This window comes from Aythya marila, assembly GCF_965140915.1.
Source record: "Aythya marila genome assembly, chromosome: 1".
Classification (NCBI taxonomy): Eukaryota; Metazoa; Chordata; class Aves; order Anseriformes; family Anatidae; genus Aythya; species Aythya marila.
In genome coordinates, this window is record NC_139042.1 from 45,617,782 (window position 1) to 45,644,182 (window position 26,401).

The 26,401-nt window shown below is 39.5% G+C and overlaps 1 protein-coding gene across 2 annotated transcripts in view; it reads left to right on the forward strand.

The window, feature by feature from the left end:
- The first annotated feature begins 1,739 nt into the window (after positions 1-1,739).
- NDFIP2 (Nedd4 family interacting protein 2) overlaps positions 1,740-26,401 on the forward strand; it is a 47,417-nt gene continuing 22,755 nt past the window's right edge. The window contains exons 1-3 of one of the 2 annotated variants that reach the window (XM_082768204.1): positions 1,740-1,882; positions 21,000-21,156; positions 22,624-22,751. In XM_082768204.1, the coding sequence (XP_082624330.1) occupies positions 1,847-1,882; positions 21,000-21,156; positions 22,624-22,751 (321 nt within the window). In that variant the 5' untranslated portion in view covers positions 1,740-1,846. The remainder of the gene's footprint in view (positions 1,883-20,999; positions 21,157-22,623; positions 22,752-26,401) is intronic. The other variant, XM_082768205.1, reaches the window with a different exon arrangement.

The window sequence follows — 26,401 nt, forward strand, 5'->3', positions numbered from 1 at the left end:
ATTTTTAAATTTTGCTATTAAGACCTTCTAGATCTTGCCTACAGTCATTTATTCTTTTAAAAGAGAATTAATCTGTAGAAGTTCAAATATCAAAGTTGCATCTTAATAAATGCTTGCTGAATTGTACTCTAACATTTACAGAGTGAAATGGTATTCGGAAGCTATTAACTAATGCCCAAGTTTGAGTTTCTAGGACAGTGCATTCCACAGAGCTGAGAGGTACATTAAAAAAAAAAAAAAGAGGTCAGGTGACATTTTCAAAATGTGCCATGAACACTTCAGAAAGGGTTTACTTTTGGGAAATTTGTTTTGAGCAGTATAGAAGACATGGAGTTAAACCTATTATTACATGAGTGATCTAAATTCCATTTGCCATGGAATCTGGTAATACAATTAAGAGATTTTCCTTCTATTTGGTAACAGAAGCACAGTACAGGACTCTGTACATACTATTTCTAAACTCAACATGACCTTTAATAATAATTGTTCCTTTTAAGACAGAATAATTAAACATAGAAACTTTCATTATGTATAGAGGGAGAGGGGAAAAAGGAGGAAATCCTGCTAGGAAACTAATAACTTTAATCCATTTGTAACCCATATGTCTCTGCCAACTTTGTTTCCAAACCGGCAGGGCTTTACACACGCAACAAAGTTCTAGGAGAAACAATAAGAAACGCAAGAAGCAATAGAGAAGTCCCCCAACATCCCACCTGGGGCTTGTTGGGGTCCCTTTGCTGAGAGCTGCGCTAGGCAGAGGCTGGCTTCAGGAGGCCACCAGGCATCATATATCCACCCCCTCCTGCCTCATCATCCAGCACAGCTTCACTCCCACGCCCGACTGGGGACCAGCCACGGAGCTCTCCCTCCACCTCTCTGCCCTCCTACACGCTGGGACTTAAAACTCAGCTCCCTCAAGACTTTCTCCAGGCTGCCTGCATGAAAGCTCTCGCCCCGCAGCTCCAGGCGGCCTCCAAGTAAAGCAGCAGCCTGGTGAAAGGCGGCCGCCTGGATGGGATAAAGCTCTGCCACAACAGCTATGGCAAGAAACCGCTTTCTGGAGTGTTCCCCTCTGGGGCCAGCCATGCCCCGTGCTGCATGCGAGCGGCAGGGAGCTGTGCTCTCAGCATTTTCCAGGTCGCCCCATGCTGCAGCCGCCCAGCCCAGCGTGCAAGAGCCCCGGCGTGACTCATCCCGGCCCCGCTGTGGGCGACCGTGTTTCTCACTGCTTCTGCCCCGCCAGGTCATAAAGCACGCGGGTGTGGAGAGGCTTTATGGGTTTGAGGAAACGTTTATGGGTTTGAGGAGACGTTTAAGGGCTCCAGGAGACGTTTATGGGGTTTAGGAGACATTTAAGGGGAAAGGGGGAAGGAAATGGCGGCAGCTTGCCCCCCTCTTGTCAGAGTGTTTTGAACTGAGGGCACACCAGCCCAACTGCTTAATACACAGGGAGATGCCAACTAGACACCCCCAGGCGGTGTCCTGCTGCCTGTAGGGGCAGCACAGCGCCCTATAGCTGCTGGGCCGCCTTTGGGGACAGCCACAACCCCACAGAGCCGCACTCAACCCCCCCACTCCCACCCAACCGCTCCCTTCAGCGGCCGCAGCCCCGCGCATGCGCGTCACGGAGGCGGGGCGGGGCCGCGGCTCCGAGGGCTCCGCCCCGGGAGGGGGCAGGGCCGCGCTGTGCCGGGGCGGCGGCGGCGGCGGCTCCGGTGGGGCGGGGAAGGGAAGGGAAGGGGAAGGGACGGGGACAGGGGCGGGGGAGGACCGGCACGGCACGGGAAGGGAAGGGAAGGGAAGGGAAGGGTCGGGCTGGGCCGGTGGGGTCGGAGGAGCGGCCAGCATGGAGCACCACCAGCCCGCCAGCCGATACCGAGTGGTGAGCGCCTTGTCCCCGGCGGGGAGGGGGGCGAGCCCTTTCCCCACCCTTTATATTTTATTTTTTAAATTAATTGTTTTTATTTATTTATTTTTTTTTTCCCACCCTATTTTTCTCGGCCGCCTCTCGCTTGGAGGCAGGGGGCTGTGGGTCGCAGGCGGGTGACCTTCAGGCGTTGTGCTCCGTGCGGGTTTGCCTCCTGCTCGAGCTGCTGGCACCGCCTGCTTTATTTTCATTATTTTCATAGTTGTTATTATTTTGCAGTTACTGATTTATGGTCGGTTGTGCCCCTCTGTGGGTCTTGTCGCTGGTTATACCCATCCAGAACCCTGTGATTCCGGACCAGCCTCGTTTAATATCAGTTGCTCTCAATATAAAAGGTTGTTGGTCGAAAAAGAGGATGTGAGCACAGCCCGTGTCCCCAAAAGTTTCCATTTAATCCCTTGCTTCCTTCTGCTTTATGGCTTTGCTGCGTACATAACTTACGCTGTGAAAGCCTGAAATCTCTGCTCGTATATCCTGTTTCTTCTATGATCGTTTGCCCAAGTGCTGAATTTATCTTACTGGTTTGTTTTTGTTTTGTTTTGTTTTGTTTTCTTTTTTACATCTCGAGTGTTGAAAATAACGTCGACAGAAGTCATCACGTCCACTTCTGTGCATACCTTGTATGTCCGAGGCTTCTTTACACATTTCTCCAGATATAAACGTTGCCTCTGGGTTGCAAGCGATCAGCTTGCTTTACATTTTAATGTAGAAATAAAAGCTGATATCTATATTCAGGTTCCTCAGTCGTGACGTACAAAACGAGAGCAGCAAATACCTTGTTACAGGTCTGGCATATTTCTGTTGAGAGCTCGGCAAGCGGTGTGGGAGGTTGCTATATGCTCTTGGGTGATGGTACACTGGGACTGTCGTAGATGAGCAGACCCAGCAGCCTGTGACTTCTGAGGAGCGCCGTGTGCCTTGCGTACAGCAGCGGGTCCCAAAGCGCTTTGTGGGTCAGTGCTTCTCTTCCTGTGCCACATGACCGTAATTTAGCTAAAGTCAGCAGAAGTCCTGAAGTCATTCCTTCCTTTTTTTTGCAGAGGAGAATGGGAATGCTGGCAGACTTTTTTTTTTTAACAGCCTTCAAATGCGGTATCCTCCCCAAGGCCTAAAATAACCTGGGTATGTTTTAAAAGTTTAAAAAAATAATAATAATTCTGTTATTCAAAGGAGTAGAGTAGAACACGGGAGGATGGAACAAAGAAATAATTTGTTACTAGTGTTTTAAGTTACATCTGTAACTTCCAGCTGTGATGCTGATGCCTAGCTTTGCAGAAATGCTTCTTGGTGTGGCCTTCTGAAAGGGCTAATCTTAATGTTACACAGTAGGTGTTACTCTTCCCCATGTATGTTAAATTTTGTGGCCAATTTATGTCACTGAGGTTTTGTTAGAGAAGTGTCTCTGAAGCCTTTGTAATTACAGCACGTTAAGTTCCATTGAATTTATTGTAAGTCATAATGAAAGTGCAATTTTAATCTCTGATGTACTCTGAAGTTTAAAATACCTTCCTATTTACTATCCCATAGGTAAGACCATGTTGTTTGATTTTCTCTCCATTATATCTGACTGTCAGACATCGAGATTTTTGTAATACTTACTGTGTTGGGTCAGAGAATAGAAGGAACCAAGCAATTGCAGATGTACTTAATTAGCACCTGATTATTCAAGCTTGTGATCTTAAGTGTTATGAGGTATTTGCTTATGTAATGTCTGTGATAGGTAGTAGGCAGTAGATTATTGCAGATTTTATGGTCATGTCCTAATCCTTGAGGACAAAATATAGAAATGAAATACTACTTAACGTGGCTAATACTGCATTGGTTTTGTGCATGTACCACTCCCTGAGTGCTAAGCTTATGAAATCTGACCAGTTCTGGTATGTTCACTCTACGTCCTTTACTTTTTGCCTTCATGAGTAATAGCAAGAACTCCTTTTTTTTTTTTTTTTTTTTTTTTTTCCTTTAGTTCTGCCTTTACTTCTAACTGATCTTTTTCTTTTCTTCTTTGTCTATTCAGTGCAAGTTCTCTTCTAAGTAATAACAATTATTGGCTTACGTTTCTGTTCATAGCAGTAACAGTAGGACTTCAGTGAAGTTGAAGGAGCTATCTCACTGCTCTCTCTTCTTGTTTGTGGCTTCTTTAAACAAGTTAAAAAGCTTCAAGAATTACGAGCACTTGAATTTTAAGCTTTTGCACCACAAGCCACTTTTAGCACTTTTAATGAGATAGAATATCTGATCATAAATTTAGCCCTCGTTTTTTCTTATTTTTTTTTTTTTTTTGACAGAAACACTACTAATGCTTCATTCTGCATCCTATTCTTTCTTTTGCATCTGTATTTTATTTAAAAAGCATTTCAAAAACGTTCAAATGATGCAACTGCTAAAAAGCTGCTGTTTGGAATTGCAGCGAAGTAAGTGTTGTAAACTAAGAGTGGGCAGTAAATCAGCATTATGTAACTGTCTGCCGCAGGCATGTGTGACTTGTATTGCTCTCTGCCCCTCCTTTTTTGTCCTCCCTTTATAGGGCAAAAAGACAACTAATTGATGGGTAAGAACTTGTCATGCTTTCCTGCAGGAATATGACATCAGAAATAAATCAGCCAATCTTTGCTGTCTTGCTTTACTTCCTTTCCCTCCCCCCCCCCCCCCCCCCTTCTTAGTCACTTACATACTGCAATTCTGTTGGTAAATGACTTAAAACTTCAATCCAGGCATAATCAGTTCAGTTGTTTTCCTTTCTCCTTGCTGTCTTTTTTTGTTTTGTTTTGTTTTGTTTGATTGTTTTCTTCCCCTATTCTGCTTGTTAGTAGACAAGCGGAATGAGGCATCAACTCTAGGAAAATGATAATCAAAAATTCTTCAGTGATCACTTTCCTGATTCTTTTTAACTTCTTGCTCTTTGTCATCTGACTTTAATTTGTGCATTGCTATCTTGCTGTCTGAAATGTTTGCTCATAGTCCAACTTGTTTGCAGAAAAAGATGACTCAAATGATGCTTCGTGAATCTCTACCGAAGCGAAGCAAAAGAAAGGCAGCTGTTTTCTGCAGTGCATAAAACTGAGTGAGCAACCAAGTCCTAAAGCTTGGGATTGCCTTTTTCTGTGAAATGTGGTTTTCCAGGTAACTGTGTCATGAGGGAAGACTTCAAATATATGTGTGATCTAGGTGCATAAAACCAATGAAAAGCTCTAGAATTTATATTCTGAACTGCTTAATAATTATAACTCCCCCCTGGATGTTCCTGATGAAAGCTTTAGGTTGTTTTTCTGGGATCAGGTAGCCAGCGATCTTTGATTTGTATGGGAGGTCATATCTATATAGGTGAATGGTAAAATGGCTAGGTAGGTAGAGCCAGAAGCAGCTGTCCACATGGGTGTCAGTTTAGCTGTCACTGGACTTGCTGTTGTCACAGGAGCACCTAGAGTTTGGTGGGGTTTGGGAATGCTGCTGTGATTTGTGAGTGATGTGTGATGCAAGACTCCCAAGACCTCAGCCTGCTATTGTATGGCACTATATAGGATTAAAGAGGATTAAAGAAACTTTTTTTTTTTTTATAGGTGTGTGAATCTTATATAAAAGTTAAGATGTGTATGCTTTTTAGGAACAGGATGAAGAAATGAAAGTTGCTGCTATAAATACTTCATTCCAGTTAATTCCCCTACATAGTGCTACACGTTGTGAATAGTTTTAAAATTATCTCAGGTAATGCTTAATGATCTGCATCTCTTCTGTGGTGGGTTGACCTTGGCTGGCTGCCGGCTGGCTGCCAGCTGCCCACCACGCTGCTCTCTCACTCCCCCTCCTTGGCAAGGCAGGTGAATGGGAAATGTAGGAAAATAGGATGAGATACCTCATGGACTGCGATAAGGACGGGGAGATCGCTCACCAGTTACTGTCACAGGCAAAACAAACTTGATTCGGGGAAGACTAATTTATGGCCAATTAATAAAAGTAGAGCAGTAAGAAATAAAGAGAACACTAAAACTACATTCTCTCTACCCCCCTTCTTTTAGGCTCAACTTTAATATTAACTCTTCTACCTATTTTACCAGCCCCAAGTGGCACAGGGACATGGGGGCTGCAGTCAGCCCATAGTGCTTTGTCACTGCCACTCTTTTCTCCTTTTCCTTCTCTTCTCCTGCTCCAGTGTGGGGTCCCTCCTGTAGGATACAAGTCCTTCAGGAACTGCTCCCACACGGCTCCGTACCACGGGGTCCATCCCCCAGGAGCAAATTGCTCCAGCACAGGTCCCCCACGGGAGGCAGCTCCCCCCAGACCCCCTGCTCCTGTGTGGGCTCCTCTCCACGGGCTGCAGCTCCGGCCCGGGGCCTGCTCCTGCGGGGGCTCTCCATGGGCCGCAGCCTCCTCCAGGCCACATCCACCTGCTCCACTGGGGGCTCCTCCACGGGCTGCAGCATGGAGATCTGCTCCATGTGGGACCCATGGGCTGCAGGGGGACAGCCTGTTCCACCAGAGGCCTCTCCACAGGCTGCTTTGGCCAGCGGTGGGTCCCTTTTGGAGCTGGCTTGAACTGGTCCCCTCTGACGTGAGGGAAAGGGGGGCAGCTCCCAGTCTCTTAGAGAAAAAACACCCCTGCAGCTTCCTGCTACCAAAACCTTGCCACATAAACAGTACATCTTAACTCCATTGTCATTGACTCTTTCCTCTCACAATGTTATCTGGTTGAACCTTAATCAAAGTCAAATGGTCTTTGTAGGTCTTACATAAACATGAAAGTCAGCCTACACAGGAAATGTGCACAAAAGAAATTTTCTCCTTCCTTTCTTTTCATGGGACTAAGTAGTGGCTGGCAAATAAATAAAACCAAACACTGATTATTCAGCATCTTTAAAATGAGAACTCTAGCCTATATCTAACATTTATTGGTTTTGGAGCGCTGTTATGTAACTGGTATTACCGAACAGATTGAGCCAGTTTACATTAGGGAGACTTCTGTTCCTTTCCACAGATCTGATTGTGAAGTCAGACCTGGAGATAAGATGTTGCACTTAAGAGATTCAGTTTATGGTACTGAAGAATACTGAGTAAAGATGCATTAAGTGATAAGCTTTGCTGTTGCTTGCCTATGACAGTTAAGCTGGCCCTTCCAGGGGTACAAACCTCGTATTCATTGAAGATAAAGTTTTTTCAGTGCACCTTAATTTTGTACTTGAAGCTCCTAGTGTGGACCCTTTTAATAGTTTAGAAGGACTAAAGAGGATCTATTGAAATGAGGTGGATTACACTTTTAAAGAATGGACTGTTTTTACGTCTCATTTTTATGATGTAATAATAAACAGAATTTTGAATATTTCTGTAACATTTTTACCTGTTTACCTAATTTACCTTATAAACTTCCCCTATTTTTTGAGGAATTTTGTTACAAATGAAGACGAAAACTTATTAATGCTCAGGTATGTTTTCGGATATGGTAGTGATGCAGTGAATGTTTAAAAAATAGTAAATCTTAAATTTTTCACTTTCAGTTATGCTTTTTGAATGCTTTTCTGTTCCATATGAAACAAGGAACTAAACCTCAAATCTCTGTGTGCGCCTCTCAAGTCAAGGAGATGAGGTACTAGATATTTACAAGGAGACAGAAGGTGTTATATCTATTAAGCAGGATGCTCTGACTTGGTGTGCTCTGACTTCAGTGTGCTGTCCTTGCCATGGTTTTGGATCCCTTTTTGGAGGACCACAGCTTTAATACCCAGCTCTGTGCCTGATTCAGAGGAAGAAGCCCTGTCTCACTGAATGAGCAGGAGCGGCTGCAGCTACAATAGCTTGCTGCTGCTTTGTGTGGGCGCAGGTTGTGGCATGTGGGCAGCTTCCTGTCTTTTTGGTGGGGGCGCGAGGGGAAGTAAGGCGGTTTTCATCAGCCCCGTGTACAAACTGGATTAGTTATATAGGGCACCAGTATTACCGTACTGAGCAAAATGAGTAATGTACACCGGTAAAATGTACCTGGGTTATTCCACTCATGTCTTTCTCCAAAAGTATTCTCAGGCATAGATTTAGGGTTAAGTCTGAGCAAGAGAGAGAGGCGGGGAGGAAAGGATGGGAATATCAGTGTCTGTTCTGGTGCAGCAAGCTGTTGGCTTGTGAAAGCTGTGGGGGTTTTTTAGGTTCTTAAAAGAAGGATGTGCCTGCCCTAAGATGTGACATTAAGCTGTGGAAGGTACAAGGAAATCTTCAGGCTGTCATGTGTATCTGACACGTCTAGTAAGTCTTGTAACTGTTAAATAGTAATAAAAGGCAGAAGTTTGGTAACGGGAAGAAAATGCTTTCAAATAACACGGTTCTCAGCAGAAGACGCCTGTGATGTGGCCAAGCTTGATCTGTTCAGATCATTCAACTTTAAAAAAGAGGAACTTGAAGCACTCTGTGAGCTTCTTTGCATGAAAAATGAGGTGGGAAGTACATTAGGAGAGCATCAGAAACATAGTACTTATAAAGTGCTGTGTTAATGCAAAGTTTTAGTACTAGTCTTCCAGGTGGGATGAAAATGAGGCACTTAGCAGAAATGCCTAATTCTAGGCTATTTTTGGAACATTATTCCTAATGACAGTGTTAACAAAACAAGGAAGTATGTATCATCAGTACAACTGGTAGTATGTATTGCTAATCCTAATTTCTTGGGACGTAGTCCCTAGTTTTCTGTTGTAGATCTGATCGTGGTGTTGAGTTGCATAGCCTCCAAACCTCCTTCTAGACTTCAGGTGCTTAAGCTGCTTTGGAAAGGGGAGTGATGAAATGGGCACGTACCAGCACACCCACAGTGGGCAAATTGATTTCATGCTGAGAAGAAAAGTAATCTGAAGAGGAGATGGGCAAAAAATAATGAAAAAAATTGGCAACTTGTTAGCTTGGAGAAGCACTGCCAATGCTTCCTACTAAAGCTGAACTATTGTACAGCCAAGACTGTGGGTTTGAGCTGCCTCAGGCTTAGGTCTCCCACTTCCTGGACAAGTACTGTAACAGCTAGCATGTTTTAATAAAATGGGCACCCCCTTTGCCAGCTGTGTTTTTAATGAAAATGACTAACTTCTTCTGTTTTGTGCTGAAGTCATTTCTGACTTGCACAGCCAGGGCTCACAGATGTCAGGATGTGGATGCCTTATGACTTTGAGTCTTATAATGAAAGTGGAAAATATATTTCCATTTTAACATTTAACTGTTTATTCCACTTAAGCATCATTTCCATTATCACAGGCTAAGATTAGCCTAAAGCAGGAACAGTCAAACTTACTTTTCAGTCGCGCTGTAACCAAAGCATTATATGATATCCTGAGTTGGAAAGGACCCATGATGATCATCAAATCCAACTCCAATTAGGTATTGAGCCACCCCCTTCCTCCTCCCTCCTCCCCTCGTCCCTGACTGTGCCTCATTCAGCTGAGGAATGGACAGAATGATTTAGAAAACAGGCCTCAAAACTTTGATGCAGACACAACAAAATCTGGTCAATATCCTGTATGTTACTTTTTTTTTTGTTGTTTGTAAAACCACTTTTCATTTTCTTCGGTTACTGTTGGAAGTACTTGGCAGAGGTTTGTCATATTCCTTCTTGTAAAACGTGGCCTTCCAGGAATAAAAAGAGAGGAGAAATCTTGGTCTCTTGACTACTGTGTAGTAGTTCACAAACATAATTTGTCCACTTTAGCTTTGAAGAATATTTTACATTTTGGCACTAAACCTGTTAATGTTAACTGTAAGAGGGGTCAGGATCAAGTTCTTGGTAAAGCTGTGTATGTAGCCTGAATCAGTGAACCTGTTTTTGCTTTTCCTTGCTGAATTTGAAAAGATTATGTAGAACAGCCTTGAAGAAATGATAGACGATACCGTAAACATCATCCTATCTCTTTATTGAGAAATAACCTTTTAACTTTTGCAAAATAGCGTAAGCTTGCATTTAAACATTGCTCTGGTAATGCTTAGTGTGGTTAACACTTATTTTTGTGAGGTGAGGGATGCCTTAGATAAAGCACAAGATGGTTAGAATAACAGTGCTGGGTATTATTGAGGCCAGTTGTGCAGTTGATTGTGGTGTTTGTAATTTATTGTCATTTTGCAATTTAAAGGAAACAGTACCTAAGGTATTTTTAAGGAATGTACCGAAGCGTTAAGATTTTCTTAGTTAAAGTTCTAACACTGGGGTCACAACATAGGCTTGCACCAAATGCAATTAGGAAAAATAACGTTATAAGCTGTATACTATTAAAAACCTATTCCAAATCCTAGAATGAGAGAGCATAATTCAGACAGATCAGTAGGCTGCTAAGGCCCTGCAGTATTGGTCTACAGCTGGTGATGAGCATTGTTCTGCGTTCCTTCCCTGTACCTCAGGGTCTGCTATTCTTATCTACTTACCAGGGTTCAGAGGTAGCACCGGTTTGGTGATCTGCTACTCTCCTCTGAACAGTTGAGCTTCCTCCTAGACTGTTATGGTGCTTTGTTTTGTTGATGTTTAGCTTCCTCACAGTTAAACATTTGGCCTGCTGGAAAGTACCTGCTTCTAGATGTGTGCATCATCAAACAATTGAGGGGTCCAGAGAATTGTCCTTTGGGCCATGTATTATGTAGACCTGTTTTCAAACACTCTAGCTCTATCTAACAAGTATCTGTTGAGACATAAAAATGCATTCCTTAAAGAAAGGGCCTATAGGTCATTGTTGTCGTGTTTGTTTTATTAAAGCTGTGTATCCTGTAGTGGATGGAGAAGGGTAAGACCATAAATCAAACTGAGGATTTCTTCAGTAGAGCTTGTTCTTCTGCATGTAATGCATAGAAAGTATGTTCAGGTCATATTGTGTATCTGTGTGGGTTTTTTAACCTGTTATAACAACTGTCTCTATTTTTTCTCTATAGTTTATTGTTATCTTAAATTGATGAGCTTGAATACTCCATTTTCCTATTACTAGGAGAAGGAGCTATGCTCAAAAAATCACACGTAATTGACCTGCTTATAAGGAGTGAGTTAGTTTTTACTGACTTGATCATTTTTTTGATCTGTGTTATTTAATTAATATTTTTGTTTTTGGGCTACTTTGTGGTGTTGAGTAGGAGACTGTTCCTTCATGACTAGCTTTTTCAAATACAGAAGAGAGAAAAAACCTCAGTGTTCTCAAAAAAGTTGAGACACTTTAAGGTTTTTCTTAGTTCCACTCCAGAATTTTCAAGGACACATAATTACCTGTGATATAAGAGGCATAAACTGGAGTCTTTTTTTTTTTCTGCCTAACTTTGGTCAGGGATTTAAGGTGAAATTTTATGCTCCTCCTGCAGTGCAGTTATGATATTTCTCTAAGAGAAAAAACAAAACAAAAAAAGACAAACAAAACAACAATAACAACAAAAAAACCTACTCTTTCCGTATCCTTCCCCCTGTAAAATGAATTTGCCATTTTTAGCACCCTTCTGCACTGTCCTTGTTAGGAAACTGTGTGTGAGCTGTTCTACTGTACTCTGACTTTTAAGTGAAGCATGTATTACATTTACAATAATACCCAGCTTTTTGAATCAGCACTGATTATTTTTCAGCCCAAATGAATGCAAGCTAAAATGGAAGCTGGAACTAGCTGTTGAATATTGAATTTGCTATTGGTGAAAGCCCTGTCTGTTTCCCAATGTTTTTTTGTTATTGTTTTTTAAACAATTTTACAGTTTACATGTTTTGTTTGTGTCAAATGACCAGAATATACTTTGTGAACAGATTCTATAAAGCTGCTGGTAAGTCAGGGTGTGCTTCTTTTGATTTGTGATTCCTGGAGCTGTCGCTGATATTTTGCTGGAGCTGTTGGTTAGTGGCAGCTGCCAACAAATCCGGACGGAACATTGGCCATGACCATGGAAGATACTGAGAATGAACAAGAAGGCTCATTGTATGAAACCTGGGAACTGCCCAGATGCTGGGTACTGTATGCACTTGGGGATTCTCACAAGAGCCTGGTGGAGCTACAGCAGGCAAAGGGAGGCAGCCTTCTTAACACTGCAGTCTAAAATGAGTGGTGGGAGTTGGAAGTGCCTGGTGCTCGTAAGATCATCAGGGCTCAACCATTGCAGAGCTGTTACTTACCCCCAGAAATGCTGAACTTGGGTTTAAATCACAGGAAATAAGCTACATGAAGAGAAATGAATATATGGGGTTTGTTAATACACAGGATCATTGAGGCAGATACTATTAGCAGATTCAAGAATGTAAATTCATGCACATCAAATCCATAACAGATGCTAAATGAACGAAGCAGAGATGTACCATTTACCAGCCATAATATAACAGCTGGGAATGTTAGAGAAGTTTGAGGAAAATGGGTGGCAAATAAGTGACTAAGGTTTTTGTGTGCTTTCCATGCATCTCCTGATAGTTGTGCTGGGGACGGAACGTTTCTTTAGACTGGCCTCTGGACTGAGTAATACTTTTTTTTTTTTTTTTTCTTTACCAGTGGGTCTGTATGTTAGATTTTCAAATTGAATGATAAAGTGTTCAAGGAGGAGAGCCTTGTTTTATACTTTTTTTTTTTTTTTTTTTTTTTTAATAGAGTTTAAACTAGTTCTTCAAACTGTTCTTGAGTTACCATTTGACAAACAGGTAGCTAGGTGGTACATGGTGATCTTTTTAGTAACTAGAGTTACTAGTTAAAATTTCTTACTGTGCACAGGCTTTAGGGAACGCTTTTATAAACTTCTAGAAATATTTTTACACTAGCAGAAAAAAGATTTGGAAGCTGTTGGTCCTAATTGTCCTCTTTGTTAATGTTAGAGACATCGCTTCTTTGTTGGTAGATTTACAATTAATTCCTATAATCATGTGATAGGAAAAACTTCTAGAAACTATATCTGACTTGAAATTTTACAATAAATATGAAAGATATATCTTGTTCATACCAAAATTTAAGTATTCAGAATTATCTCTGAATAATTCTGTATTAGAGAAGAAACCTGAAGAACTAAGTGGGGAGAAGTGCAAGTGTTAACACTGCTAAGAATAGTTTAGTTTTTAGAATATTTACTGTTAGAAAAGAGTTCTGATATTGACACGTGGTATGTTGATGTCCTTTATGAGCAGGTTATTTGCTATTAATGTAGGGGTCGGGAAGGTATAGATATCTAAGAAGCCACAGGGAATGAATGGAAATGCTTATGTCATGCTATCAAATGTGCAATTGTTTAAATTTGGATTACAATCCAAAAAAAAGTAAAATTGTATGTGTAAAGTAGCCACTGCGGGAGATGAACGCTTTCCCTTGAGGAGGAAGTCTTGATCACCATTTCTAAGTACCACCTCCCCCACTGGTTATACGTTTCTTTGAGGAATAATTTGGTAATTTGGTAAATCCACTAGGCTAGATCTCTAGTTAAACAGAAGTGACTAAAATTATTTAACAGCTTCCTAAGTTAAGTGCCTATAAAACCTTTTCAGTGTCTGTGGTTCACCTTAGTTTTAACATGGGTGTCAAACTTCGGCAGAAAAGCCATCCTGTTGCAACATATTTTTCAACAACATTCAGTATAAATCTCTTCGGATTCTGTTCAGTAGAAGTTTGCCGACAGAGGTTGCGGGTTTCCATGGTACCTAATCCTTATTTAGCAGACACATTTGGTATTTCTACACAGCTGTGGAACGGCAGCAATGGACTTCTGTTCTGCTTTTCTGCTTCTACTGCAGATTTTACACCTTTGACCTCAAAACATGTTGACTACTGTTGAAAACTTTCTGCAGAGATGTAGCGTTTTAAAAAATGACAACAGACAAAAAAAAAAAAACAAACAGCAACAACAACAAAAAAAAACCACTCCACTATCGTGACTGTCACTCGATCTCAGCATGTGATAGTGGAGACTTGCCAAGTGATGGGATGGTGGAGGAAAAAAAATGTATGTTCCATGTGCTTGGGAGTGCTGATTAAATTTGAGCAGTTAGTTTCAGATAAGTATCAAAGAATTAAAAGCAAAAGGTAGCTGGAAGTTGCTGTACTTCGGTGTTTTACCGGAATGTACTGAAGTGCCTTATAACCTTCATTGCTTCAGGGTTTGGTATTTATTAAGAGACTTTCATCTTCGGAGACTTTCAGTTTTCTAGAGCTCTGTGTCTGTGGCCAGTATTGCATGTTTCAGGAGAGATTGCATGTGATGATGACTGACTACAAGGAGCTTGCTTCCTAACTTGCTGGGAAGTTGGCACTCTGCTCTGTGTGAGTTCGCGTTGGGCTGGTGTTACAACAGGAGCTTGGGGAAAAAGACATCATCTTGTTGTAAGCTATTCTATTGGTAAAGGATGAAAACCTGTACTTAAAATAAAGTTAGCAACCTAAAATGCAATGATGTGTACTTCATCCCCCGAATATTATTTTATTTTAAAAAACTGTGAAAGATTTCTTCCGAATGCTGTTGTGAATTTTTATTTTCCTTCTAAGAAAATAGTTCTTTAGTGGAAGGATTTATGTCTCTCTTCTGCTCTTGTATTTCTTGTCTAAGAGTATTTATACATTATTTGCTTTAGTTTTGATTGTTCAGTGGCTTTTGGTGACCTAAATGAGAGTTGATTGATCTTAACACTTGAATGGCACTTATAGGTTAATGGTATGGTTTTTATGTTTATTTTTTTCTAAAAATACGGAAGCAATTAGTGTGTAGTGTGAGCTGGTGAGACCATAATGCCATTCAGAAACAAAAGAGATAGGGAAGTTGAACTAAAAGCTCTCTCTAACATGAACTATTTTTACAACAGGTTCAGAATTAAAAGCAATCTTGAAATAAAATTTGTTTTTATTTTTTCCCTAGAAAATCTAAAGATAAACACTTTGCTATTTGCAGATGAAGAAACCCTACTTTACACTACTAAAACTGAAAAAGGCAATGCAAGATGTGGTTACAAGGCCAGCACTTAATATGCAACCCTTATGTGGTCTAGTGAAATTGTTTTTATGTTGATAGAGCCTTCTCCTTTTAAGCTTGCATTTCTTATGAATAGCATCTCGTTTGTATGGAACAGTTAAGAGTAGGTTTACAAATAATTACCAATAGGCAGGTGTAAAAAAAACTTTATTTTTTTTAGTACATAGAGATATCATGTGTAACATATAGGGGGAAAAAAAAAAAAAAAAGGAGAAGCTTCCTGAAAGCCTGATAAAGATGGTGGAAGTTTTCTTGTTAACCTGCTGTTAGTTCCACCTCTAATATTTACTGTGTTACAATTCCTGTGGAATAAATACCTGTGCACCAGTATGGAAGGGGTCCTGAATCTACTGCAGAAGTGTTGGATAGCTGTTAAGCACTGCAGAGGCAATCTTCGGATGAGTCCTTCCCTGCAGCACCAGAAGCTGCAGTAAGTGGATATTTTCGGTTGGCCTTTCGGCATGGTCTGAAACTTGCTCTAGAAAACTAGAAGTGTGGAAGTGTTAACTTCTCCAAAGTGACAAAGATGAGCCTCTGCTGCTGAGAGCATTGCTCTTCATGGAGGAGGTGTACCAGTTGACTGGCTTAGCATGCAAAGGTTGAATTTGCATGATCAACTAGATTATGATCAACTTTTTGAACATTTGCATGATCAACTAGGTTATCTCCATGCTTTCCCTTAAAGCATATCGTAAGATGCAGTGTTTTGGAGTTTCTGTGCATTATATTCATTTTAACACCATCGGGACGAACTCATACACTGATCAGTGTGAGGTCAAAACTGGAGGAGCCAACCTTTCTGAAAAATGTTGTAGTAATATCATGGGAAAGGCTAGAAAGGAGGACAAATTCAAGTACTCAAAATTGAAAATTGCTGGTGAGAATGCTGGTCTTCAGTGTCCCAGGCAGAACCATTACTACTGAAACTTATGCAAAAGCTTACCTAAAAGTCAGGCTGTGTCAAGATGAGCTGGTCATAAAGATCTAAAAAAGACAGAAGAAACAAGCTAGCTAGATGCTTTTTTTTGTGTGTGTGGCAGCATCTTCTGGATAATCTTATGCTATACTGAAGAGATTTTATAAATAGCATGAAAGTAGCTTATATTTTTAAACAAGGTTTTCATGCTGCTTGTAATGTGCCATTGAAATTATGTTGCAACAATTTTACAATGTACTGAACTTCTGTATATCACTTTTTTTTTTTAAATTGAAACCTACAACTTTTTAAGGAATGTGCAGAAAATTAGTCACCAGAATTACTGAGTGGTTTTTGTGTATGTTAACCTATCAGTGCGAATAGAGCTGGCATGTGTTACTTTATCTATGTTAACCAGAAAACATCATTCTAATCTTGTGCAAATAGCATACACGTGGCATTAGACGTCATCACGTGATATCTTTTTCCTGTGCCCTTTTTAAAATTTAGTGTATCTTAACAACTTGCCTATATTGCCACTCTTCTACAAGTCAGTCAATGCATCACATATGTGTTGACCGGAATAATGGATTTAGACTGAAAGAGGGGAGATTTAGATTAGATGGAAAGGAAGAAGTTCCTTACTCTGAGGATGGCACTGGCAGAGGCTGCCCAGAGAAGCTGTGGATGCCCCATCCCTGGAGGTGTTCAAGGCCAGGCTGGATGGGGCTTTGAGCAACCTGGTCTGATGGGAGGTGTCCCTGCCCAGGGCAGGGGGGTTGGAGATAGATGGTCATTAATGTCTTTTTCAACTCAAACCGTTCTATGAAATGAAGCAAAATGTTACCCAGCCCAGCAATGTTCTGTAGGTCAGAGAAAATTACTGTTGCAGGCAAAAGAAAAGTGTAAGCAGAGAGTGAGGTAGTTCTCTTTTTTTTCTTTGTTTGCTTTTTTTCTTCTTTAAAGGCTTAAAGAGTAAAAATACCCAAGCCTGTCCCTTCAGGAAAGGACCCTGTGCCAAGCACTTTATTTTGGTTCATGTTCTGTATAGTGTGTAAGTAGATTTTAGGTATCAATCTGATTACTTTGGAAATAACCACACAAACAAAATAGAGGACTTAAGGAAAGGAGAAGATGCAGCACCTGAAGAAGTGATTTGTAATAAAAATTTAATGCTAAAATAGCTGTATTTTCAAACATTTTTATGCTGAAATTTCTGTCCCTGATTTTTAGCTTCTTCTGGAATGAAATAGTAAATTATTGTTTTATAGACATTTTCTGCAAAGTAAACTGAAGGTGTATTATTTTTCTTCAGGTGACTTTTACCATGTGTTTTTTTTTTCTACATTGCAGATATTCTCTGGCAGTCTCCATGAGATCTCGAGCGTTTGTCAGAAAAAACATTGCTGCTATATCTAGCTTTGAATTTTAGCTGTGCTAAGACAGACACATCTTGCAATGTATCTGCTAAGACAGATACATCTGACTCTTCAGCCTGGAGTGTACTGTAGTTCAAGGGCTGTGAAAGCTGGAGTTGAAATACTTGTGTGTATAGTTTAATAGAAATACAAGTCTGTTAACAAATATTCCCTTTTTTAATTGTAAAGCTTCTGGTCGGCCAGATACACTGCATACAACCAAGATTTAAAGGAATCTGCTTTGGATTTTATGAAGATGAATTTCTAGACAGCTAACTATTGCTAGGTATGGCCAACTAAACTACAGTCGCACAGGAAAGCATTTTTTTTCAGAAGAAAGTTTGATACAGAAATAACAGGGAAAAATGTCTTTGCATCCCACTTTTAAAATGCTGTGATGAGGGCAGGGGAAGGTGGTAGCTTGCAGTTGTTTGTAATTTAAGAGGTCCTAGCAATTGTTTTGTTTCTTTTTTTTGTTTTTTTTTTTGGCCGTTATCTTGACAAATTCAGTTGTATTGCTTACAACTATATAGTCATGGTGATGGGGGGTTGAACTGTAATCTGTAATTTCCCCTTATTCCTTTAATTAAAAAGGCGGGCAAAAGTAATCTTGCAGTTGGAAAACTTTCTAGGTCTAATTTCTTCACTTTTAATGTTAAATACTGCAAAGGTGATGTTTAAGTACGTAGCTTAAGTAATACCTTGAAACAGACGTTTTCTGTTCCCTTCTGAGTGTTTTTAGCCTGGTTTCTATGGAAATGAAACCAATGCAGTGTGTCAGGCCTCTTCTTCCCCTGTCTCCAAAAATAGCTTCTAAATTTACCAGCCTGTATAAGCCAAAATTAAACGGGCAGGGGGAGGTTTGAAGAGAGTTGGGCTCCTACAGGTTGCCAGCAAACTGGTGACTCCACAGAGGAGGATCAGCGCCCTGTGAAGACAAGGCAGATAGAGGCGGTTGTACCGTCGTGTCTTGCAGCACGTCTACCCTGTTGGCATAGGCAGAACTTCCAGCTTGCCAGAGCAAGCTATGCTTTTTGTTTTATTTTATTATTTTTCTTTCCCATTGGAGTCTGAGGAGAGTAGAAGAGCTGAAGTTACTGCCTTGAGGAGAGAGTAGGAGACAACACTTGAACCAGCACTAACAAAAGCTAGCTTCTGCACATGGGACAATTAGCATTTATTACTCTAGCTGTAAATACTCAAGCTTCTTAAGCCGCTTCCTGTGATTTTAATGCTGGGGTATCCTGTAAGGAATGTTGTGATTGTCTTACTGCAACAGGATAACCTTTATACACTTCGGAATTTCTGAAAGGTCTATAGAGTAAAGTAAAAGACAGGATCATAAATAGAAATACTTAGTCCCTGAATGAGTCATACTAAACAACAGTCAGAACTATGCCTTCTCAATGCTCTAAAAGGCATAACAGGACTCCTTTGTATAAAGCCTGTAGTATGGAGTTTCTCTGTTTCCTAATTGCACTTGCTACAACAATTGAATGACTTGTTAACACTGTGAAGTGAAGCAGTCTTGGGTTGGGAGAGTAATACGCACCTAATGTTACCTCCATCATTTGTAGCTGTTAATAAATTTTAATCTGGAGAAAGGTAGCTTTCAAGAAACCGAGTAGAAGAGACAAAATTAATTTCCTCAGTAATGTCAGAGTGGGTATTGAGCAGTGATCTGCTCCTTGACCAATTGGTGCTGTGAATCTTTGTAGAATGGTCACAGCACAAGCGGTATATTGGCAGGAGGAAAAAAAGCTGTTATTGAAGCGGACAGCAAGAGGGAAGGAGGAACAAAGATAACAGACAGAAATACATTAACTAGGCTTTACTTCCTCTTCTCCAGTTTGTTGCAGTGAGGTAGTCAGACCTATGCATGCATTCCAGGTACCATTTGTATTTTGTGTACTAGCCATTAATCATAGAATACAAAAAGCCGGTAATTTTGTTAGAGACAAAATTCTGTTGTCTCATTGCTAATAAAATGACAATTTTATTTAAAAGTAGTTTTGTTAGCTATATCAATACCATATTACCCTTGTGAATGATTTTACTTAATGTAGAACCATGAGGTTTCTATCTCTCAGGATATTTCTCCGATCTGCTTGACCTTTCTAGAATCAAGTGTCTTGTCTTCTCACATGCTTTCTGTATCTCTAAATACATTAGGTTATTTTGAAGTGGTTTTCTTTTTTCAGGCCTTAACTACTATAAATAGCTTTACATATTTCTCAGTTTACTGCTTTTTCTGGATCACTGATTAGACACTAAATGACCTGCCTGCTCAGTACCCAGAGACCTTCAATAACCTCTATCAGTTCTATGCAAGGTGACCTCTCTAATAGCATGTGCTTGTTTGCGTGTATGTGTGTGTATGTAGGTTTGTGTATATGTCTGCTATATATACAGATAAAACCTTTCCTCTTCAAGCTATAGTTCTTTGGATGCAGTATTTGGAAGGACTCTTGAAAAAGGCTTTAACAAGTAACTTAACCACTTTTTCAAATTTGACACCTTTAAAGACAATAGCATAGAAGTAATATGAAAATTTCATGAAGTTGTTCTGTCACAGTAACTTTTTTGAAGTATTTTCTGTTTGCCCTTGGCCTGTCTTTTCAATTTACCTGTCTTTAGTTTAAATGTCGTGTTTGCTTGTAATTCGTTCTGTTATCACTAGTTTATCGTTAGAAAGAAAAGCACAGAATTTATAACCTGCAGAACTTAGATATATTCTGGATATACAGTAATTTTTGTAATAATGTGATGCTAGGTAATAAGATTTGTTTAGCATTCTTATTTTCCAATAATCTGACTACACTTTGCCCAATACAAAAGTAATGATATATTCTTAGTATTTTTTTGTTATTGCTAGGACAATAATCTTCTATAGCTTTGACAGTTTCTAAAAACATCATACAGAATTCTTGCTTCAGATATGTTCAATTTATTCGCTTGACTTTGTGTGTTTTAAATATGAATGCCTCAGTAGTCATCATAGGCATCTTGTAGTTCACCCTGGTGTGAATACTAATGTTCAGTATGTACTAATACTTTTTTTCTATCAAGCTTGTACTCTTCCTTCTTAGTTTGATTCTAAACACTATCGATTTAGCTAAAATAATCAAAAACACTTTCTCAAAGAAAATACGTTGGTTGATATATCTGAATTCTATTGTTTTAACAAACATGCTTGCTTATCGTAATTCTCAGTTCTCCGTAAGCTTAAGTGGACGTGTCCTTTTAGAACTACGTTTTAAAAAGCAAGCAAACCAGCATTTTAAAGTTTTATAGGAAAGGATTCTTTCCAGAAGGTAGAGAAATGCAGAATGTTTTGGAAAGTCTTAAAATTTGAGTGGAGAAGCTCTCTAACGAGACGCAACAATATAAGAATTACATTCATACAAGTAGTGTTATTTCTTGATTTCCTCTAGACTGATACAGTCAAAATAGTTTTGCTCACCTGTTGTATTTTAAAATCAGTTAATATATTTTATGAACATATTTAAGAAGATTGTTTAATAGTTTTAAAATATTAACGGAATAGAAAGTATATAAACTTAGCATTTTCTCAATAGAAAACATTAAAAATGCAGATTTATAAAACTGAGTTCTGTGAATGTCACTGAACAGAAGTAATCGGGGGGGGGGGGGGCAATTAAGATTACTTTTGGCTGTTTACTTTAAAAGTACTTAACTGGGCTAAAGAAGTCATGTGCTGTTTGCCTAAATATTTCCTTTGTTTTTGTGGAAGAGCAATTTTCTCCTTTTGATCACAGTCCTGCAAGTGTTAGGTGGTTGTGTAAAGAATTGCCTGAAATTTGCTTGTTTTTCTTTTAAGCTTCACAATGAGGATGACCCACCAGAGTCTTCAGCAGCTGAGCAGTCTTCCACTTCTACGGAGACTACACAGACTCCTCAGACAGCAGCCGTATCTGAAGCAGATACTTCCCCCCCACCTTACTGTAGCATAGCTGTAGAAGCAGCTGCAACCTCAGGTATTTTTCCTTACATAACAGCTTGTCAGAGCGGAGTGTGTATGAATCAGCACTTGGTTCAGAGTGGTACGGTGCTGCAGTATTTTTTCTATGCGCACAGTTGCAGCAAAAAGCTAGGCTTTCATGCACAGTCCTTTGTCCAGTTTGTTCAGAAGCACGCTTCTAAATTACACTGATTCTTCTGAATTGCTAGACTAAATGGTTGTTCATTAATTAGTGTAATGATTAGCTTTTATTTAAGTCTGCCTGTAGTTCAGTTCCACATTTAATCTACATGTTTGAGTAGTGCTTCATTATTAGACCTCATTAGGATTTTTCATTGCCTGTTTAAAACCCCTCCACTCCCCTGTCAAACCTAAGACTTCTTAAAAGTATGTGCCATATTTGGTGAAAATATTGCCATGAAAAAGATTCATTTTCCTTTAAAGACTCTTCATAAAACTTCTTGTGAAAAATTAGAAGCAGGACTTTTTCCCCATTTATTCAGTACTCCTTTTCTGATGAGACTGTGACTTTCCTTTAGGGTATAGGAGACTTAACAGCAGGCAACATCAAAGTCACTGTTTCAGCAAAGTTGCCTGGATTTGCATCTCCCATGTGCCAAGTAAATGTTTTGGAATTAATCTATGACCTAATTCTTTAACGTTGATTAAAGAAGCAATTTCCTATCCCTGCTCTGTCAGACAGTGTTTGCAAGTGTAACGTGTAGCTGTGCTGAATTAGCCCTACGTGAAACATTTTTGTAGTGTACTGACATATTTTTGCCATGTGACCTGTGCTGACAAATCTTTCCCATGTAAGCAATCTTGTGCAAACTATTACTGGCTGTAGGCAGAAGCTTGAGGTATATTGTAAATAGATTTATTCACTTCATTAGTGGTTCTATGCTATATTTACTTTGCTATTTTGATATGTAACAATTAAGTCTGTGGTTTGTTTTGATATAAGGAACATTTTTAAAAGAATATGATGAAACGGAGTATCTGGAGAAAATGAATTTCATGGAACAACTGGAGTTAGCAACAGGATCTTGCTAATAAAAATATAGTGTGATTATTAATATACTTAACTAATTGGTTAATATTAAAAATTAAAAGCTTTTTTAGGATGTTTCTTTGAATGTCTCTGATTTTATAAAAAAAAAAAAAAAAAAGACTTTGATTGGAACACCTGGAGATATAACTAAGCTCATGAATTGTTTTCATAAACTGTTTGCTTCTTGAAGCATCTATTTTAAGGTTTCTGCCTTGAGTAGCAACTAAGAGAACCATTAATATGTTCACCACTTAATTGCATAAAAATAAATGTTTCAAAAGTTTATAAGAACTTGAACCCCACATATAATCAATTTCAGACTCTTGAGAATATGCACTTTAAAGTAGTTTTAAAGTAGTTTTATGCACATAAAGCTTATTGTTCTTGACATCTTTCTGGTTTAAAAATGCATAACCTCTTTGTTTTGAACAGAAACACACAATGAGTTTTATCCTGTACCACCTCCATACAGTGTAGCTACCTCTCTTCCTACATATGATGAAGCAGAGAAGGCCAAAGCTGCAGCAATGGCAGCTGCTGCAGCAGAAGTTGCCCAACGAGTAAGTGTTGGAGTTCTTTATTTCAACTTCGTGAAACCTAAGGATACTCTAATTGTTTACAGTAATTGGGATCGTATTATGGCCTATTTGCTAAAAATAATGGTGAACAGATGATTTTATATATTTTGTATATTTTTTAATAGATCACTGTACTATGGAAACTGTATAGTATTCACTCTGTTCTGAGGCATAGCAGCTGGCTAAACACTTTTGAAGGCCAAATATTGCCCTGTTTTAATAATTAATTTACTATCTTGTCACCTTTTAAGTATCCACATTAATGTTACTTTCTAAAGTGAGTGCTGATGCTGAGTGTTTCAGATGATTTAAAACAAAAATTTAATTAGTAAAGAAGGTAGAGTTTTGGAGAGGAAGGGGTTTCCAATAGTTTGGAAGGGTTAAGATACCAAAAAGCAGAGATCTTCCAAAAGGAAAAATCCCTGCTACGTGAAAGCTTTAATACTTAAGTTTGATGGATTGTTCCAAGTATCCCTGAATGTTCAGGCTGAGGGAGATGGGGGTTGTTCAGCCTGCAGAATGACAGAAGGCTCTAGAAGATATTACAGCAACAGGGGGCCTACAGGAAAGCTGGGGAGGGACCCTTTTTCAGGGATGAGGAGGAATGGCTTCTACCTGAAAGAGTAAATTTAGATTAGATATAAGAAAGAAAATCTTTACTGAGAGGGTGATGAAGCACTGGCACAGGTTGCTCAGAGAAGCTGTGGGTGCCCCATCCCTGAAGGTATTTAAGGCCAGGCTGGATGGAGCTTTGGGCAACCTGGTTTTGTGGGAGGTGTCCCTGCCCATGGCAGGGGGTTGGGATTAGCTGATCTATAGAATTCCTTCCAACCCAACCCATTCTATGACTTAAAAATAAACTAAAAACATAAAATCATGCACCCCAAGTTATACTAAACAGTAAATGAATCGGTATATAAGCAGTGTTTTTAATTTCGTATGAACTAACCTTATAAAGAATGCAGTACTCAAAGTAAAACCAAAAGTTTGATATCTGCAATTAATGTTAAATGTTAGTTTTGTAATTGATGATTTTGTTCTTTCCACCTTTCAAAATTTGGGAGAGAAAAAGAGATTCTGCTATTTGATAGGATTGGCCATAATATGCTGTATTTAATTTAGGCTTCCAGTGCTTTCACTAGAAATCCCCACTTTAAGAACAAGGTGATTTGAGGTGGATTATAAGGTGGTTCCTCACCACCTCAGATGGATTTTAAAGTTGTGCTTTACCACCCTCTGAGAATAGGTTGCCCGGAGAGGTTGTGAATACCCCATTCAAGACCAGGTTAGATGAAGCCCTGGGCAACCTGGTCTAGTGAGTGACATCTCTGCCTATGACAGGAGTGTTGGAAGTAGATGATCTATGAGGTCCTTTCCAACCCAAGCCATTGTATGATTTTATGACTCTAAAATCTTACTGACTGGGTTGTAGCTGTTGGGCACATTTTTGCCTGTGAATGGAAAAATTTTTTACTTACACAGGTGGAGTCGGTTTCTTCCTTGATTGCCATGCAGTAATCAGTATATGCAGCTAAATTTAAAATGGGTTTGTGTAACATCACCAGTGAAGGTGTTGTACAAGTCTATTTTACTAAATGTAGCAGTGAATCTGGAATATTTTTCATGGTTACTTGCCAAGTTCCTGCTAGGAGGTGGTGATCTTGTAACCTTTTAATCCGTGCTTCTGTTAGAGTAATTAAGTCGTCTGTTGTTACTGCTTGTAATATAAGTACAATTTATGATGAAATACTGGTCCGAAAGAAACCCTTAATCTGAAATTATGTAAAAACCTTTAAATTCAAAACATTAGCAACCCAAACCTTAATTTTAAGGGTACTGTTACCAGTCCTATGACACTTCAGATGGGGCACATGCAACTTTCTTGCAAGATTCCTGTTGCTTTTAACTTTGTACATCTGGAACCCTATGGGGTGAAAGCTTTAGACTTAAATGCAATTGTCCCTGACCTGAATTTAATTGGGAAAAAAAACCTCAGGCTGGGATTCAGCCAATTCTAAGAATAGAGTTAAGCAAAAACAATAGTTTTTAAATTGTATTCTTAAGCCTTTTTATTTTGGAGCACTTGAATTCTCACATGTTTAGGTCACTGTGTCAGAAACATCTTTTCTCATTCTCAGAAAATCTGCCTGGCTTTGGCCAAATTCAGTTACTGAGAATATGAGTTTCCATAGTACATGCATACAGCTTTAATACATTTGTGGAGATTGAACTTGTTCGTGGAAGACAGACTGCTCATAAGTCTGAAGGAGATGCGACTGCAGATGTTTTGTCACCAGAGAACATTTGTAGATGTCTTGTATCAGAATAGGATTATCAGGCTAAAAGTAAATGCACCATATGACTGCTCATGACTACTTTTGGTGAAAACACTGGAACTGTGAGTTTCTGGTGTGCTGTGACATAGTTTTATTATTCTTGGCCTTTGATCAGTACATAACCACGAGGTTATTTGTATTAGGTAGAAGGGTAAAAGGACAAAGACCGAGGCTCTAAAGCTTACAGCTTTCGTTTTGTGAAGAGTAGTCTGGTTTTGGTTGGTCAAAGAGGTTACTTAGTGAGCACAGGCAGGGTGAGGGTGATGGGTCTAAGTCAAAATGAGAAAAGGCAAAGCTGAATGGAGAGAATTGGTATGTAAGGAGCACAGAGCGATCTTAATGAGAAGCAAGAGGGAAAAGAATAAACTGGGATTGGTGGAGAAAGGAAACCAAGTGAAGACAAAATGTAGTACTGGAAGAGCAGCTGAAGTGGGTGAGTGAGAAGAAGGGAATAGGAATGGAGAAGGAACACTGATAAGATTATGTTGCTTTGTGAGGAGGTACTTGTGGAGATGAAGAAGGGAAATGACTGTATTTGGAAAATATGAACATAGTAAAAAAAAAAAAAGTGAGTAAAATGATTGAGCAGTCAATCGGTAAAGAAAGAATTGCCAAGGCAGAAGAACAGTAAGTAAAATGGAGGTGAGGAGGAATCTAGATTTTAGAAGTAGGAGAGTAGGTTATGGTGACAAAGGGATAAACGAACTTTTGCATGAAGCCTGTTGGTATGCATTCTTTTCCAACATGCACAGAGGAACACAGCAAGTGCTTACACTTAGGTGAAATTCTTATAAATTTCACGTACATATGAAGAATGAGTAGGAACACACCATCATTCCACCAAAGCAGAAATTAACTGGAAAGTTGTAGGCTAAGGCAGTACTGTATCAGAAGCTGCCTCAGTGTACCTAAGGGCCTCAGACTGCTAAGGATCTCAGATTTGATGGTTTCTGCTTGTTTTGCTTCTGTGTTTTTTCTTCTTTTTTCTGTCCTTTTTTTCCCCTCTTTTTTTTCCCTTTCAGCACACACTCATGCATAAACATACAAGCTATATTAAAGACTTGGTATTAAGACTGTGGAAAAAGTCACATTATGGTTAGGGTGGTGGTTTGCCATCCAGAGGGGAAGGATTTTGATCCTTAGCTCTACATACCTGTGGAAGAATAAGTCACGTGGACTTTACTAGCTTGCAATTATTTTCTCATTTTCATTATCTTTGAGATCACAAGCAGTGACATCTGCATGCAGTGTCTGAGTTCTGTATTACACACTTTGCAAAATGTACACAAACTACAT